At 60.0% G+C, this 18,163-nt stretch overlaps 1 protein-coding gene across 3 annotated transcripts in view; it reads right to left on the minus strand.

Annotated features, from left to right (window-relative positions):
• The window catches only part of RGS12 (regulator of G protein signaling 12), a 108,047-nt gene that overhangs the window by 6,282 nt on the left and 83,602 nt on the right, over positions 1-18,163 (minus strand). For 2 of the 3 annotated variants that reach the window (XM_035005400.1, XM_035005399.1), the window contains 13 exons: positions 15,122-15,291; positions 14,536-14,628; positions 13,665-13,808; positions 12,983-13,162; positions 12,606-12,759; positions 10,725-10,801; positions 8,544-8,738; positions 8,131-8,204; positions 7,528-7,654; positions 5,471-5,567; positions 3,825-3,904; positions 3,303-3,456; positions 1,483-1,944 (listed from right to left, as the gene is read on the minus strand). In XM_035005400.1, coding sequence (XP_034861291.1) covers positions 1,483-1,944; positions 3,303-3,456; positions 3,825-3,904; positions 5,471-5,567; positions 7,528-7,654; positions 8,131-8,204; positions 8,544-8,738; positions 10,725-10,801; positions 12,606-12,759; positions 12,983-13,162; positions 13,665-13,808; positions 14,536-14,628; positions 15,122-15,291 — 2,007 coding nt within the window. Of the gene's footprint in view, positions 1-1,482; positions 1,945-3,302; positions 3,457-3,824; positions 3,905-5,470; positions 5,568-7,527; positions 7,655-8,130; positions 8,205-8,543; positions 8,739-10,724; positions 10,802-12,605; positions 12,760-12,982; positions 13,163-13,664; positions 13,809-14,535; positions 14,629-15,121; positions 15,292-18,163 lie in introns of those variants that run through there. The other variant, XM_035005401.1, reaches the window with a different exon arrangement.

Here is an 18,163-nt window from a genome sequence, read left to right on the forward strand (position 1 = left end):
AACGGCCCCCTCGTGCTGCTCTCCGTTCCCCGGCCGTGTCTGTGGGTGTACGTGAGGTGCTCAGGGATACCCCCTGAGTGGAGGGCGAACCTTTAGAAGCCACTGTACTAAGGCAAAACCCCTTGAAAGTGGAAAGGAATTTTCAAAAGCAAAAGAAGAGAGCTTCAAACCAGTCCGATGACAAGGTCCAGAGTTTATTACTCTTGGAAGAACACAGACTCGGGACACGGGGGTGTCTACAAACGAGAGCAGAAAGGAAAGTCAGCCACAGCGCAGATGTGCAAGAGTGCAACACGGGGAGAGACCACGGCTCCTCCCGGCTTGGCGTCCGTGCGCGGCCTCGGGGGAGGGCGCCAGGGGAGCCTGCCCACGTGGCCCACGTCCCCAGAGTGCCCAGATGTGGACATACGTACAGAACACACCGCGACACATGCCTCCCAGGCCCCCGGTCCTGGGACACACTCGGACTGCCAGCGGCATCCTGGGCCAGGCCGAGCCAAGGAGGCACTGGCGTCACCCCCCACAGCAGACCACACGCGTGGCGTCAGGGTCCACGTGTCACCGAGCACACACAGGAGAAAGGACAGCCACCAGCGGCCCCGTCAAAGTGTCCACTGCAAAGGCTCCTTGTCTACAGCCCAGGGATGGGGGACGGGGGGCTGGGGTGGGGATGCAGGCACACACGTCGTGGTTCGGAGCAGGACAGAACTGCTCCTGGAAGGCCGGGAGCCCCGCTTCACGCCCGGGCAGCTGCCGCTCTCGGGCGCCCACACCGCTCGGCTCCACACCCACGAATCCCAGCGTCTGTCTGGAGGAACGCCTAGGCCTATTCCGGGCCAGGGAGCCCCAAGGACTTCCCCTGGCACCCTGGGAACGGAGCCACAGTGCGGCCCACACGGGGCCAGCCCCCCGCCCCGTGGTCTGCCGGGGTCGGGCAGGCGTGTGCAGTCGTCCCTACGGAGCACCGGGGCCAGAGAGCACGCTCCCTCCCCCAAATCACACGGGGCTTTCCCGGTTGCTCAAGACAGATGCTATTTTTTCTTCCAGTCTTGAGACTGCAACATGAAAAATGCTAGCTATCCACATTTTAGGAGTGGCACATACGTTTTCGGAGACTCCCCGGGCCTTGCTGGGAGGCGGTCCCGGCCACGGGAGCGAGGAAGAGGCTGGGGGGCAGTGCGGACACCGCTCACACGCACCTCCCTCCCAGAGCACCGCCCGGCCCCGGCACTCTCACCCCAGGCCCCTCCAGGACCCATGCTGGCCACACGCAGAGGCGCTCCTTTCAGAAAAGGCAGAGGTGGCCCACAGTGAGCAGGACAACAAAGGTCACGTTGGAACCTCGTTAGAGCGAGGATTCTAGGTAGAGGGGGACTTACCACAGCTGTTTCTGTTTTTATTGGAAACGGAGTGGATAACACTGGGCGGACAGTGGAGGAGCAGAGAGTCAAAGGTGTGCAGGGGGGTCAAACCTAGAGGTACCTGGTCTCGGAGGTCCGGCCGAGTCCTGCGGGGTGGGGGTGGGCGGCAGTAAAGTGCTGTTGGGGCTGCTGATGTCCCCCTCCCCCATGAGCGTCAGGTCAGCCACGTGCTCGCCCTCCATGGTCTGGACGCCCCCGTCCTCGGCTTCCTGGGAGTGGGGCGAGGGGGTCTGGGGGGCACTGAACGGCGGGCTGTCAGCCGAGCTGGGGCTGGTCGCGGGGCTCTCGCGGCAGTGTCGGGTGGGCCCCCAGGACTCTGGGGGCCGGGGAGCCTTCTCCTTGCCGTTGCTGGTCAAGCTTCTCTTGCCAAAGCTCTTGGCGGCGGTGGGCGAGGGCAGGGCCAGCTCCACGGGGCCGGGCGGTAAGCGCAGGAACTCGGGCAGCACCAGGTCCTCCTTCCTCAGCAACCCACGCTGGTCGTCTGCTCTGTTGCTCTGAGCTTTGGAAATGAGCTCAAAAAACTCTAGTGGAAAAAACCCACATGGATCAAGCTTTAGAGAGTCCCACACCCAGGCCTGCACCGCAAAAAGTTCACCATCTAGAAAGCTCGTGTCGTGGGCTGTCCCACTGCCCCGGAAACTAGAGGCTCGGGCCACCCAGGCGCCTCCATCCGGCACCCTCTCTGCCCCCGGAGGTGCAGGGAAGGCCCCGCCCCGAGAATTCAGTTGTCTCAAGTCCAGACTCGAATAGACCAAAACCCCCGACTGGACGCGGCTGTGTGAGGACGCTTCGAAAGGCCCATTCATCGTCCATACTCCAGCCCGGGGTTTCCGAGTAACCTTGGAAGCCCTGTACCTACGTCCGGTTCCCTTGTGATGCTGAGGGGAGGCCACCTGAGGCACGAGCAAGCCCACAGTCCCCCCAAGAGAGGTCACCACCTCCTGACAGAGCGTGGTCCTGGCGGGGTCCCCACTCTCTCCCCCACCTCTGCCTCCAGCCTCCTCGCTGGCTCCCCCAGAGCTCCTGCCTCCTTACCTGGGCCGACCACCAGCCGCAACTGGAGTTCACTGTTCAAAGTAGGAGGAGTCTAAGCTGAGCTTTCTCTAGCATTTAAATGATACTCTTTGAAGGATGACAAGGACTTTAAAACCTCAAATCTTAGTGGCTCTCGGCTGGGAGCCTTGTGTCTTACTTCTGCCTCCTCGGTGGCCAGCAACGGCCAAAGGAGGGGGGTGAACGGGCTCAGGTTGGCCTTCATGGGGAGCTAGCTGTGGGCCCCGCGGCCTAGCAAGCACTCCCTGGATCACAATTCAGGTCCCAGTAACAGCTGTTAGTTTTGATTCTGCCGTTAGAAGCTTTCAGAAGAAAAAGCAGTTTCCATAAGAGATCACCTCTCCTTGGGTCTCTGAGGCCACCTCCCTCTCCCCTGCAGGCCCAGGGAGGGCAGGGCATCCAGCCAACAGGCTAAGGCACAGACCTGCCTCGGGGCCTCTGGCCAGCAAGGTCAGCAAGTCCAGGGCCCTCCTGGCTGCCGCCCCCTCACCTGCGCCCCCCCCCACTGGTGACCCTGACACGCACCCCCTGACACTAACTGACCCCTCGTAGGAGCTGGGGAGGGGAGGGCACAGGCAGACCCTTGGGGACCACTTGCTGCCCCCCTCAAGGGCACTCCCTGGCCGCTAAGGGGCCCGATGCTCAGTCTGACAACCGGGAAGCGGCACGGCAGCCCCAGACGGACCCGGGGCGAGGGACATGCTCAGCTCAGTGTGACAAGGATGGCGTCCTTCTGACGTCAGTGGCTCAGAGGAGTCCTAGTGACGGCCCTGGAAGACTAACATCGCATTCACTAGAAAACGCCGAAGTTGTAAAAAGTACACATACCCTCTGCTTCGTCCAAATTAATTTTCTGATATTTTTTTTTCCCAATCTTTGCAATAGATTCTTCTCTCTTTGAAAGCCGGGGATCCCTAGCATTTTTTCCATTTTCTCCTTTTATTTTAATAGAATTAGACTTGCCTAGTGTTCTCTCCTCTCCCTGCATTAGAAGGAAAGTCAAAGTTCTGCTTACACGTCAGACACATGACAACACACAATCCATCAGTTAGAGACAAAAAGCACCCCCCGAAATACAGACTTTACGTGCCTTGCGGAAAAACCAATCACAGTGACAAAGGTCACAAGAACAAGAGCATGAGCGTGAGGCACCGCCCCCCCAACGCAGGGGAAGAGCCAGCCCACGGTCGGGGGAGCCAGGCAGCAGACGGGGAGCAGGGTGTGGGGCCGGCCCGGAGCGCACAGCCCCTGGGCACGACAGGAGGCGCACGGAGGAGCGTGAGGGGCCCGGCCTGAGCTGCGCCAGCCAGCAGCGAGGGACCCATGCAGACGAGGGCAGAGGGCAATTACCGTAGCCGAGTGATTTCTGGAACTGGAATTTACAGCTGCATTCTGTTTGGCTGGTGCACTTTTCTGTTTCTCTGTGGGTACTAAACATAATGAAACATGCTTTATAATTACAGCGAATTGCAAATCTACCCGAACATTCAAATATAATCATATTTCTATTGTTTTTGAGAGAAAGCTATAGAGAAGCCCAAGGTACGAGACATCCTATATTAAAGACGCACATATGGGCCAAACCCCTGGTGCAGGACGAAGGGACAAAGGCCACGGTCTCCCACCCGCCACATTGGGGCAGGAAATGCGCATCATGTGAAGACGTGCACAGGAGGCACAGCGGGTCCCCCGCTGCAGGCGCGGGGACTTGTGGAGGCGTGGCGGAAGAAAAGCTCATTTCAGGTACTGTCTGGTACGAATGTTCTTTAGAAAGCAGAAGAGTCTCACGCTTATGACATGTTTTCAAATACGGCTGTCGCCCCACGTCGGAATGGCAGGCTGGCTTCTGCCGGCACCAGAGGGACAAAGACCACCCCTCTGGCCCGGAATCAACTAGGGGACTAACCGCGCTCCGAGGTGGCTCCTGCCTGCAGCACCCCGTCACACCCCCTTGGGCACAAACAGGTCGGAAGGTCTGACCTTGCCAGACCCTGAGGGAGGCCCACGCCCTGCTCGGGCCACTCACCCCACCCGGGCCGGGTACCAGGCCCCAGAGTGAGAGCACAGTATTCTCTAGAACCGAGGGTGGACCCAGGAAGATGCCTCCTCGGCAACAAGGGGGGAGAGGAGAAGGAACGAGCACGGGGGGCCGCCAAGGGGCAGAGATAAGTGAGCCCAGCTACACTGCGGAGCAGAGTCAGCCTCGCTGGGTGGAAGCCCAAGAAAGGGAAGAAGCCGCCCAAAGCGGCACCCACAGCTCCTTGCAGAGTTATCTCCTCGCTTGGGTACTGGGTAGGAGGTTCCAGAAAGCCCTCTCCAGGAGACACGCTTCCTACTGCCCTCCGCCTAGAAGGGGGCTGGGTGTTCTGAGGAGGAGCATCAGGGGTGAAGCGTGGGGGACTGACTGCTGGCCCCGACGTCGGGCACCGGCTGTGGGCACCCCATTTGTCCAGGGCAGGCCTGTCACGGCAGAGGCAGCATGAGGGAAAGGGCTGTGTAAACCTCCCGGTTCCCTGCACACAAGCGACAATGGGACCGCTGACGGCACCAGCCCACCGCCTCATCTGCTGGGCGTATGTCCCGCGGGCAGACCACCGTGAGGCCTCCCAGGAGGAAGCACTCTCTGGCCAAAGCCCTGGACACAGGGAGCGCTGGAACCTCGGCGCAATCCTATGGGGAGGGGGTTTCGAGCAGGCCTGTCGCCCCTTCTTACAGCTGAGAGGACCGCCCCCCCACCTGTCAGCAGGCGGGCAGATCCCCGAGCGAGGCCCTCTTGCTCCTGGTCCCGCTGCCTCTGGCCCGCAGACAGGCCTGGACCGGGCTGGGCCCCTCAGATGCCCAGCTAGGGCTGAGTTCTGTCATGGCAGGGGGGTTGCCAGGCCCTGTAAGACCCTAAATGAGACCACTGGGGTAGCAGGGCTGGGGGCTTTCAGGAGGCAGAGAGAAGGGGCCCCAGCAGGCCAGGGGGACCAGGGAAGCCTCGAGGCCTGGCTTACCTTTTCCTCTGGAGGGCTCCTTCTCCTCCAAGATGACCCGCTGCCCATCCAGACTTGATATGGGCGCGCCAAGGTCCAGAGGCTCCTTCTCTCCACTCTAGAGGCAGAGATGGTGCATCGAGTCACTCACCCGGGTCAGAACTGTCCGGCATGGCTGTGCGTGGTCCAGCTGCTGACAGGAAGCCCATTCCAGGTATGATGGAGTCACACGCCAGGTGACCCCAGGTCCTAGCACCTTGGAGGGCTGCCTTGGAGGGCACCCCACAGGTGCCCAGCCAACACGCATGGGACCATGCCGGGGCTGGCCACGTGCCCCTGCCACAGAGAACACGGCCTCCGAGCCCTGGCCGGCCCGCGGGGATCGGAGACCCGGGGGAAGGAACGCTTGTGAATGCTGCGGACATCTCAGTCCACAGAGCCGACGCTTTAAATATCGCGTCAAGTTGACATGAGTCTGCGCACTGCTCCTATCCTGGGTGAGGTGCGCGCGAAAACCAGCCCCCCGCCCCTCAGATGCAGCTGGAGGGTGAGGGGTGAACGCAGAACACCTCCCCTGCCGACTACTTAGACAAAGGACCCTGAACTCGTCGGCTCCCCGAGTTCCGTCAGTCGGGAGAACAATAAAAGTGACCAGATGCCACGTCGGAGAGTGGCAGCCAGCTCCTGGTGCCGGCCATGAGGAAACGGAGCGCCAGCTCACAGGGCTGCCCTGCTCTCCACCTTCCTGCCCTAGGTGGGCACCATTCACTGAAGAGGCCACATCTGTCACGACCCACTCCACAAGAATTCTCCGTGGCCGGAGCCCCAAGGCAGTGGACCCGCTCTTCCCAGTCAGGGTCTCAGCAGCCCGAACGCAGCTCAGCCGGGAACAAGCCCAGGGGCATGCTCCCAAGACTCACCCGAGTTTACAGATAGGGAGACTGAGGCCCAGAGGGGTGAAGTGCTAGCTCAGAATCTCAACAGAGTAAGCAGCAGGGCGCTCAGGCCACGTCCCTCTCCGACCAGCAGCTGGGGAAGGGGCTTCAGGCTACCCTCAGGATATCTGTCAACAACTTAACGTGGTCCTCTCACTCATTTCAAGGCTTCTTAACAAGGGGGGCCCAAGTCAGAGAAAAATTAAAATCCTAAAAATACTTGTTGGGCACCTGGGCGGCTCAGTCAAAGCGTCCGAGTCTTAAATTTCGGCTCAGGTCGTGATCTCAGGTCATGGGATCGGGCCCTGCATGGGGCTCCCTGCTCAACAGGGAGTCTGCGGGAGATTCCCTCTCTCCCTCTCCCTCACCCCTCCCTCCCCACTCACATGTACTCTCTCAAAAAAAAAAAAAAAAAATCCTAAAAGTACTTGAAATCATAGCTCTGATAAAGTGTATTTTCTGAAGAAGGAACGCAAGGCGAACACTGTGTCATTAATCACCAGGTTTCACAGCAAAGGAGGATAGTGCGCTTGGAACACATGGTGCTTTCAGCAGAGACCAGGTCTCGGGCACGCGGGCTCCCTGACCCAGGACATCTCCCTCAAACACCCTCTGCTCACAGGGACACGGGACTCTGCCCCGGCTCACGGTGGTGTCTTTGCCCCAAAGTGTGGTCCGCTCTCACCCACTCACCTACCCCGGGGGTCCTGCTTGGAAATGACAGAGCTTTTAATCTAGCGGTGCAGACGGGACTTGGGAGGTGTCAGGGAGAGCGCCCCCCCACCCCGGGGGCCACCAGCAGAGGTCTAGCAGCCGCTCACATGCAGGACGCATCAGTACCCTCGGCACGCGGCCAGCCGAGCACATCTGCAAACGGCAGCCGTATTCCAGGGGTTTTTAGTGGTGTGTTTCGCCTCTTGGTTTCCCTGGACCAAAGCCACATCTCCACGATCACCCAGAACCCACTGGGAATGATCAGGTGTCACTAAACAACGAGGATTTCCACTCGCGGGGACGCCCTCCCACCAGGGCCTCATGGCCTCTGCTTCTACACGCCCCCGTCCACGGAGCCTCAGGGGCCAGCAGCCCGTGAGCTGACCCGTCCGCGCAGGGAGCACAGCCGAGGGGCCCCACGTCACTCACCAGCCTGGCCACCAGCTCATTCAGGTGCAGGCCATACTTGGCCACCACGGGCCGCAGCACTTCTGTGACGGGCTTGGTGGGCTTGGCCTTGAGTCCCACGGACCGGTTAATTGGAACCAGATCCAGCCTGGTTGGAGGAGACACATGAACAGCGTCGCTGCGGATACAGACTTAGCTCTCCTCCTTAAGGGCACCACAATGCAGCAGCACCGGGGGGTCAGCAGGTCGGCGCCAGGTTAGGCTGTGGAGCACTTTCAGCATGAGAAGGAAGCCACGGGGGGCGGGGGGAGCTTCTCGAAGGTCTCCAGTGGGCTGTCACAGCCGGCAGAGCGCCCCCCACCCCAGCAGATGGCCAGCACTCTGCTGTCCCGCCTGCGCGCCCCTGGGTGCGGCCCTACGGCGGCTGCCACACAGGACGGAGAGTGACCCCTTGGCTCCGTGGGTCCCTGGGGGCTGCGTGCGGCCGCTGCCACCCCCCACCCCGCTCATGAAGGGGGCGCCAGCCTTCCTTTCCCAGCCCAGCGTGCAGGGCTCGCCGGGACGCCCCCAGAGACAGCCGCGTGGCCCAGAGACGTCAGGAAACCGCAGGGGCGTTTTTCGTACCGAAACAAAGTCCGCTTCTCTAGCCGCAGGTCCCGAGACTCCAAGATACTACTGTCCTGGTGCAGCACCAGAGGCTTTGCGATGCAGGGGAGGACAGAGACCAACGTGAGAGTGGGGGCGAGCCCGCGCCCCTGCGCGCCCCCCGACTGCCCCGGGATGCACAGCTGCGCCGAGCCAATCGCAGCTTCAAAACCGGCTGCCCAGAGGAGGCCCCGCTGCAGACAAGCAAAGGTTTGCGTGCTGAGGGCTCCCGGCAGGGGGGCCAGGCTCCAGCGCGCAGAGCGTCAGCCTGAGGGCGTCAAGCAGCCCCAGCCTACGGTGACCGGGCAGGTTTGGCTGACCAGACCAACAGACCCGCCCTCCCCCCAGCCCCGCCCACGGGCAGGGCCCCGAGGGTCCACGCAGCCCCATACCTTGTCCCCGCCCACCAGGAAGAGGTCGACGGCAGCCCCGTTGATGCCGTGTCGTTCACAGAGGCCAGCCAGGACCTCTTTGATGGACAGCCCCGGCTTGACGACCACCACGCAAGACGTCCCGTCGGGGAGCTGGATGCAGCAGGGCTTGGTGGCCTTGTCCCGCTCTGGCACCAAGGTCCTGCAGGCCTCCGGCTGGGGAGTCGGGAGACAAGCGTTACGGGCAGGTGCGCGGGGTGCCAGGGGAAGGGCTCTGGTGGGCTTGCGTGGGCCTCGGGAGACTGTACGGTGCGTCTCCCTGGGCCACACGCAGCTCCGTACATGCAGAAACGCCGTGACAGATCTACACGGGGGGCTGGGCACGAGAAGCCGACAAAGTTGTTGGGGCTTCTACAGTAACACAGGAGAGGAGAGCAAGTCTGTCTGCATCTCCAGTCTTATCTTCCAATCTCCTGTGGAAGCATTTCCAAGGGCCATATTTAAGGAGCTTTCGTGCTCAGAATAGGATGGGCCCTGCCGTGTTGTTTTCGGGGCTCTTGTCTTGGCCTGAGGAACCCACTCCTCCTGCCTCTCAGTCCGCAGCACTGGGGACCCACCAGGCAGGCTGGATGGCCCACGGAGGGCCTGGGGCCCAACCCAGGCGGGGAGGCCCCTCTGCTGCTTCTCCTGGCCTTTCCGGCCCCTCCTACCAGAGCTCCCAGGACTGGAGGCCTCTCTGACAGGCACGGACTGTGGACAGCACATCGGCCTGAGGCAGGGGCTAGGGCAGCTCAGACAAGGGCTCAGAGGCAGGAACATGCACCCGAGAGGGTAAGGACCCCCCCACATAGACACCAGCCATCAGGTCAGGAGAAAGCAGTGAGGGGCGGGGTTGGTTTGTTCTTGACCATTCTGTACACTACTCAGTGCCCAGCATGGTAAGTGTGGGGAGGCCAGGGGCTGCGATCCTGCGTTAGCTGCTGGCAGAGGGCCCGCCCCGCCAGCACCAGCGCCAGGCTGAGGCCTCGGGTGCCCTTTCCTCCCAGAGGAGGCTCGACACCTCTGCCTGGGTGAGGACATGGCCCAGGTTCACCGAGTGCTCAGCAGTGAGACGCAGCCGCAGGGTGGGGGAAGGTGGAGAGCGAGAGGCGTCTGCACTATTCACCGACTAAGCCAGGAGCGCAGGAAATTGCTATTTAGCGCTCTGTCCCAGCACCAGGACCCATACTCAGATGTGGGGGCTCCTGATGGGCAGGGGGCGGACCAAAGGGCCATCAGGGCCCCGTGTGTGCGGCAGACCTCTGCGCCTCTCGGCGACGTCTCCTGTGGTCCCTGAGTTACAACAGCATCCCCTGGCTGCAGACGGCCCCCCGCAGAGGTCCTTCCCATGTGCGAACTACCCCACCACTATCTCCTCCTGACAGTCTGGAAATCTCTGCCACCCCAACTGCATTCTGGAAAACACAGTTTGTAGGTGGTAGGCTGATGATAAAACAGGCCCAACTATTCCCTTCCCACGGATGCAGACGCAGGAATAAAGGGTCTTTGTTTTAAGCCAGAGTTTTGGGGTGGTTTGGCGGGCAGCCACACCGAACTGACATGTGATTAAACCCCTCCAGCTTTAACTGATACGCAGTGTAACTGAAGAAGGAATAATATGCTACATTGTCGTTTGACAGGGACAAGTGACTAGGATGTTGGCAACAATTAGGGTTTCCAAACCTAGTATCAGACCACAGCCAGCAGCCAGCAGGCCCCTAACTGGAGACTGGGGCCACGTGGGTAGGGCGCGAGGGGAGGTGGAGCCCCCCGCCGCGGCCAGGCCCCCACTGGCAGAAGCACAAAACACAGGAAGGTTTGCGTTAGTGGGATATTCCAACTGTGAGACGGACACAGAGCACCTGGCTTCAGAGCCTTCTGTTTGCTCTTAGTGGGAGTCGAAAATATGGCAAATGAATGAGAGCAAAAAGACATCCAGAGTAAATCCAGAAATATCTTTAGTACTCAAGGAGCAGCCCTCCCCCATCTGCCAAACACGCGGCCAGGAGCGCTAGGCCGGCAAGGGCCCCGGCCCAAGCCCCGCTCCCCACATCCAACGCACGCATTCGTGGGGCCTTCTGAGAGTGGGCTCTGCATGACTGAACACTGAGGCGGGGTTCACCGATCAGCTGTGACCCTGGGGACGGGGAGGTGGCGACTTACCAGGTCCAGGCTCCCCGTGGAGGACACGGAGCCCTGCGACTCGCGGCGGCCCAGGCCTCCATTGGCGTGCAGGGGCTCTTGATGGGGAAACACAGTGACTCAGAAGACCAAACAGCACCAGCCCTACTTTTCCCCACTTACTGTCGCATCTCCCAACCCCGCCCTTCAGGCTGAGCAGACAAAGGACGTGGAGAAGCCTTTCCGAGGCACGGCCTTCCCTCGCGGACAGTCAGGCGCACCTCCTGGGCATAGCTAGATGGCGCGCTCTGCTCTGCCCTTGGCCGCAGCCGGACCCCAGACCCCCCAGCGGCTAGCAGCAGGTCAGAAACACAAGTCCATGCTCCTGGTGCAAGACCTGCCTTCCCTTCGGTTAATCTGGGATTTTTATTTCAATGTGTGGCTTCTGGGCCCAAATGAAAACATCCCAGCCGGTTACCGCACCTCTGCCCATGGCTCAAGTCACATCTTCCTACAAAGTCCCCAAGTGAGCGGACAACCATGCCATTCACCTCACCGCCACCTGAACTCACTGCTATCTTTGGCTAAAGAGCATGAAAACTGACCCAGAGAGGCCCTTCGAGAACACGGGACCTGCTCCCCAGTCATGCCACCGAGCCACAGCCGGCAGCTGCAGGCCCGGGAGTAAGGAGACGGCAGCCCCGGGTCCTGCTGACCTTCTGAGCCAGTGGCCCACTGTCCTGTCTCCCAGGTGCTCAGGGGTCCCTGCCCCCATCTAACAACTCTTCCCACCCCCACAGCGGTCTCTCACTGGTTGAATTCTGCAAGTCTGTCTGCCCGGCCTTTAGAAAGAACACTTGCATTAACCACCCACAGCACGACCCAGGAGCACGGCCATCTGTAAAATGGGTACAAGAAGACAGAGTTGGCGGGCTGCTCTGAGGAGGAGATAAGACGAATGCTATCCAGGGCGCTTGGGTGGCTCAGTTGGTTAAGCAACTGCCTTCGGCTCAGGTCATGATCCTGGAGTCCCTGGATCGAGTCCCGCATCGGGCTCCCTGCTCAGCAGGGAGTCTGCTTCTCCCTCTGACCCTCCCCCCTCTCATGTGCTCTCTCTCATTCTCTCTCTCTCAAATAAATAAATAAAATCTTTAAAAAAAAAAAGACGAATGCTATCCAGACCGCCTGGCACAGCATCGGCCCCGTCCCGGGAGTGGCCACTGCCTCTTGCCCGCAGGTGCTCCCTGCTTGTGCTCTCTCCATAAATGCCCCAAACTTAGGGACCACAGGCCTGGAGCCTGTGGGTTATTTCCAGGAAAACAATCCCTTTCTTGAGAATTCCTCAAGGAGAAAATCCTTCTGAGGCCTTTCCGCCTTGTGCTTTCTCATGCCTGGTGTCAGCTCTCTGCCTTATCCAGAAAGTGCTCTCATTCCCTCAGACCTACCTCCCAGGATGAGCCTGTCCCTCCCACACCATCTTCTGAGCTACGCACAAGAAAGAAAGCGAGGAAGAAAATATCTAGAACAGGTGAGCTTTCAGATTTACAATAATAAGAAATTACAAAGGCTCATATAACCCTACGCACACCTGGAAGAAAGCGGTCCGGGTGCACAGGTAGGGCACTTGTATTTTTCTTCTCCTCCCAGTTTCCTACGAGAGGCCAGGAGAGGACGGGATGCAAGGCCCACCCCTGCAGGGCGCCCTGACCCGAGGGGGAGTGGGTTGGCATGCACCCTCATCCCCTTTCTCAAAAGGCACTAAAGCCGCCCTGGTTCACTCTGGCTGGCCCGCCCCGGAAGGGCCACGCCCGGGACACAGCGCTGCACTCCACGCGCCCCAGATGCGCCCTCCCGGCCCGGCCCCACCACCCTGTCTGCGCCCGAACGGGCCACCTCCCGGCCACCCATCTGCACACCACAAACCGTTTGCGTGGTCACCGTGCTCCTTCTTCTTCTGGGACCGCCCGGTGCTCCTGGTCCTTGACCAAGAGAAGAAAGCTCCTTTCCTCTTCTTCTCGCTGTCCTCATCCCCCAGCTCTTCATTCAGGGATCTTCCTGATTTCGATTTTCCGCTCAGCTGCCATCCAATGGAGACGTTAACATAACATGATTTCAACGTTACCCGAAGCGTGAAGGTGGCTCTGCCGCCGGCCGGAACCCCCACCCCCAGCCACAGGCACAGGGTGCGTCCTGGGGGGGCTGTGTTGTCCCCAGGGGGGCACTGCATCCCAGCGGCCTCTGCTCTCCCTCCCCACAGGGCAGCTCCCCTCGCTGAGAGGATGCGGCCGGAGCGCAGGTACCTTTTTTGGCGTGGACACGCTGGAGTGCTCTGAGCTGACGCTGTGCTTGGAGGCTGGGCTGCTGGGGACCTGCAGCGCGTCGGGGAGCGAGCGGCCTTCCACCTCGGCCAGGATGCACTCCTGGTACAGCTGGGACTTGAGAAAGCGGGTGTAGCTGTCGAACTTCATCAGGTTGAAGATCTACAGAGCACATGCCGCACGCTTTAGCTCCGGAAGCAGCTAGGAACGTGCAGTCCCGGAGACTCTACTTCGTTAGAGTAAGAATGAGACCCAGAGTAACCAGAGATCTGAAGGAAGTGAGAACCACCTTGGAAGTACTTCCCTCCATTTTCCCACACTATTTGTGTGATTTAGCAACAGAAGTCATCTCCGAGGGGGCCAGCGGGACCTGGGCTCTAAAACATATTAGGTCCCACGTACCCTTTTAATCACAGCATCATCCTAGAATTGAACAACTCCGCACCTACGTGCACGTGACATCCACGCATCTGTGACATCACACAAAGGAGAGGCCACCACAGCCTGCTCCCCGAGAGCCTGGCGGGTGACACGGGGCTCCTTCCGGCCACACCACACCCGTCAGCACCCCTCCTCTCCGGCTGGTGGCCGGCTCGCGAGAGCGCTCTCCCACAAGGAGAGAACCCTGGCGAGGAGTCCCTGTGGGAAACTGAGGCACAGTCACCTGGAGCTGCTGCTCCTTGAACATGTCGGGGTGCGGAGCACTGAGAATGTCATCAGCCAGCTGGGCCTGGCTATCGATGTTGACGGGAGTGGTAGCTTTGCTGCACAGGAACTTGCTGAAGATCTCGCGGGCCCTGTAGGAAAGCTGAAGGACACGTGTGTGAGTGGGGCGCGCGGGGCACAGCCCCCGTGTCACTCCATATTCCAGAGCCGGACACGGGGCCAGGCACTGGAGATGTGTTTTCTGAGGGCCCAATAAATAATTCTTGCTTGAATAAATAAATAAAAGTCCAAGCCAGTACAAAACTTTCCACCAAATAGGCTCCTCCCTGAATTTTTTCAGTGGACTACGGAACTGTTCCAGAGACTCGGGTGCTGCGTCCAGGGGGCCCCCAGGGGCGCCGTCCCGTGTGCGGCGCCTCACGCACGCGGCCCCAGCGAAGGGGGAGCTCAGTCCGTGCAGCACCAAGCGTGGCAAGCAGATAAGAGGCCTCGTGTGTGGCAGGTGGAGGACCACGGACGGCCTCGAGTGGGCTGCAGCATGGACCGGGACCGGCCCCGGGGGCCTTAGCGGCCGGCGCGTGCGGCGCGTGCAGCGAGGCCGTACAAATGGACATCGTGAGGGGCTCTTCTGTCTGGGGATCTCGGTCCCCCTTTCAACACACCGAGTGGCAGCACATGTGCTGATCAACACCAAGGGCGTTTACGCACACCATGTTCACGCAACATTAAGTATCACATATATTAAGAAACTTATCCTGAAAAAGAAGCATTTAGATATCATATGAGGACATTTTTACGTCGACCTCAAGCTGCACTAGACACTAGCCCGTAGTGAGACCATCCCACGCTCCAGGCGTGAACACACTTACCTCCTTTTTATCATGTGCAGGTACATGGTTAAAGTATTCACAGGCCTGCCAGAATAAAATGTTCTCTTCACTGAATTCCTTCCTTAGGAAATCCTAAGAAAAACGCCATCAGTGAACGCTCACACGTGACCAAGCCGCTGCTGCATTCCCACTCCTTCCCTGTGTTCGCCCTCACGGACGCCAGGGGCTCATAAGCCCGTCTCCCTAACTCACCTGGGGCCACGCACAGCAGACCGCAAAGCCACGTGCACTTCAAGGACCGCTGTGGGCTCCCAAGGGCATGGCGCCCCTTCCCCCTAGCTGGCCTCGCCACATGTAGCCTGCCTCCCAGCGTTTACCAGAAGCTCCCGTGCCCCTTGCTGCGGGGAGACCCCCGATGCAGAGCCCAGGCCAGGCTGGGCAGAGGCCCCCCCGACCCCTTGGCCTCGAGTGTGCCGAGCAGGTGGGCAGGGGAGACCCCCTCGGGAGGGTGCCACGGTGACCGCACCATCTCCGTGCTCGGGGTCGGAGCCCCGGGTCCTGCTTGAGGAGCCCTGGCAGAGGGTGCTCGCGCCCACCCCCCGCCCGGCCACACCCCCTCACTCACAGAGAAGTACCGAACCCCGAGAGGGTCCTGCAGGAGGCGCTCGAATGACACGGCCCAGCTGGCGGCTCTCCTCTCTCGCAGACGCCGGCAGCTCTGCACGCTTGGGAGGCTGGCATTGCTGCTCAGACTGTGGTGGCTCACGCAGTCCTTCAGGTCGGCGCCGGTCAGCTCTGCGGGGCCAGCACACAGCTCACCTGCAGGGGTGTCCTCCGCACCTGCCCGGCAGGGCCCGGCCAGCCTTCCCGGGGGGCGGCGGGGCTCTCCCCGACGCACCTTCCCTAAGACACGCACTCGGCCAACAGTCCGCACCGAGCGCCTACGACACGCCTGGCGCTGTTCTGGGGACAGGGGACGTGGCGTGGAACACGGCCAACCCCAGTCCTCACACGGCCACACGCGCACGCACACGGAGCAGGGAGAGCGGCGACCGCAGCCACACGCCCCAAGCCCGTGGCTAAGCGCACGCTGCAGACACAACGGGGCTTCCAGGTGATCCCACGTGTGAGGCTCGGGAGGCGCCGGGTCTCCATGGGGTGAGCAGAGGGCAAGGGGCACAGACGGGGTGTCCAGGACCTGGGGCGCCGCTCTGCATCTGGAGGGAACGTCTGCCGTGTGAAAGCACGCGCTCACATGTGTGCCCTGTTCTGCACGAGCACAGTCTCGATGCAGAATGTGTGGCATAACGTCCAAACGTCCTATTTAACCACAGTGTTGTGACAACTCATTAGAGGCCACCCCAGAGCGGAAAACATGACACATGCCGCAGGAGGTGGCTCCCAAGCATCTACAAAATAGCCCCAAATAGCATGAGTTTCTTTGTCTTTTAGGCGAGTTCCTGAATAATCCGCCCCCTTCACAAAGGGAAGGGGAGGTGCTCGGGGAGCCCCATGTCACCGTCTCCCATCTTGTGTGAGCAGCGCGGGGAGCTCCTGGTCCCCGCATGGGCAGGCCTGGTCGGCGCAACCCAAGGGAAGGACCCAGGCCGGCCGGGAGCAGGACCGGACAAACATTCTGCCATGGACACGTCCCCTTCTATACAAACAGCACGTCCCACAGGGCTGTTCCCTCCGCGGGCCCTAACACCAAGGAGACTGAGGACCGAGCCACGGCCAGCCAATCACAGAGGACACAGGACAGGGGAATCCCTAACGCGTGTGGGTGTGAGGCTTGGAGGAGCAAAGTTAACTAATGAAACAGGGCTCGTTTGCTACATCCTGGGCTCCTGTCCCACCGCACACAGGCGGCAGTCGGGGCTGGTGGCGGGAAGGAGCCCAGGGGACTAGTTGGTTAGCTCGAGCTCTAGGCCAACTGGAAATGCAGCTTCTTAGTGACGAGGGGCCAGCAGTGGGGGGAAGTGGGAGAAGTGAGGACCAGCGAGGCAGCGTGAGGCCCTGCTACCCTTTAGGCTGACGCCCACTCACGGTTGTGCAGAGAGAGCAGTGGACACAGGCCTGGCCTGTGGCCGCCATGCCCACAACCAGGAGCCCAGAGGGCCGCAAGGAGGCCATGGCACAGCCCCACTAACCCAGAGAACAGAGGGCCAAGAATGCAGAGCCCAGATTTTGGTCAAAGGGGACCCATGTGGTAACTAGAAGCCACTTGGGCAGGAATCACTTAAAGGTGGAAAAGCACTTAGATTGGAAAAGAAAAGAAAACTAGGAAGTCAAAAAGTAATCTAATATTATACCGCTATAGAAGAAAGTTTAAATAAGATTCAGAAGATGAAACAAGATGAGAGAAGGACAGCTTTAATTTTCTTAGCTGCTCAGTAGACTCCACCATGCGGTACATGTCACTTCTGAGATGAAAGCCTCGTGATAGAATCTGCCACCACTACTCACGAGGACTGCAGGGGAAGGCCCCAGCCCAGAGCTCACCACATGGCACAGACCCCCTGCTGCTAAACGCTGAGCACAGCATGGCCAGCCGCGAGGGGCGCGAGCACGGCCCTCAGAGAACTCAGCAACTCCGCCATCACGCCGACGGACCACCTGGACTCGCCTTGCTGCACGATCCCCACGTGCAGAACGCCCCGAGCAAGAGATCCGCTTCACACTCACACACAACCCCGCTCTCTCTGATTTGCATCCAGTAACTGTAGCAATGAGGGGCAGAGCCCCACAGATGTTAATTCTCCCTAAATGAACATGTAATCCCAACAGATTTCCCAAGAGATATTTTATTAGAACCAGACGAGCGGGGTGTAAAAGTTCACGTGGAAAACTAAACGTGAAATGCTGGGAAAACAAACCAAACCAGAGCCAGGAGGTGGGGCCAGCCCCACCTGGCGCCACACCACAGCCATGTCCCCACTGGGGGGGGGGGGGAGCGTGGACTCGTGACTGGGACAGAAGGCCACTTGGTGTGGGGACAACTGGAAAACCACCTGAGAGATGGTGAAATAAATCTCACCTGGACTGAAGGTTTCAATGTAAGAGCATCAAATTAGAGAAACTCTGGAAGGGAAGACGCAAGCCCAGAGCCGTGAGAGACAAGACGGATAAACGGATGACACCAAACTCTGAGGGCAGGGCTGGCGGGGCAGGCGGGGAGGGGTGCGGGGAGGGGTGCGGGGGTCAAAGGTACGTGCTTCCGGTTACAAGACAAACAAGTGCTGGGACGTGGTGCGCGTAGCTCCCAACACAGTGTTGCAGGGGGTACTGGGGAAGAGAGTAGATCCTAAAAGTTCCCAAGAAGAAAATCGCACGTGCACGCGTGTGTGTGTGTGTGTGTGTGTGTGTGTGGTGAATATGTGACACCAAGCCATCATGTCATACACCTGCAGCCCCCATAACGTCACCTGTCAACTCACCTCGGTGAAAAATAAAAAATGAAATAAAAGTTTAAAAACACCATAAGCAAAAAAGACAAAGCGTGGGGAAATACATTACACAGATGAAGGACTCATTTTCTTTGTATTTAAGAACACCTACACATTGGGCGCCTGGGTGGCTCAGTTGGTTAAGTGACTGCCTTCGGCTCAGGTCATGATCCTGGAGTCCCGGGATCGAGTCCCGCATCGGGCTCCCTGCTCGGCAGGGA

The sequence above is a fragment of the Mirounga leonina genome, unplaced genomic scaffold, assembly GCF_011800145.1.
Source record: "Mirounga leonina isolate KUSES-001 unplaced genomic scaffold, KU_Mleo_1.0 Mir_129, whole genome shotgun sequence".
NCBI lineage: Eukaryota > Metazoa > Chordata > Mammalia > Carnivora > Phocidae > Mirounga > Mirounga leonina.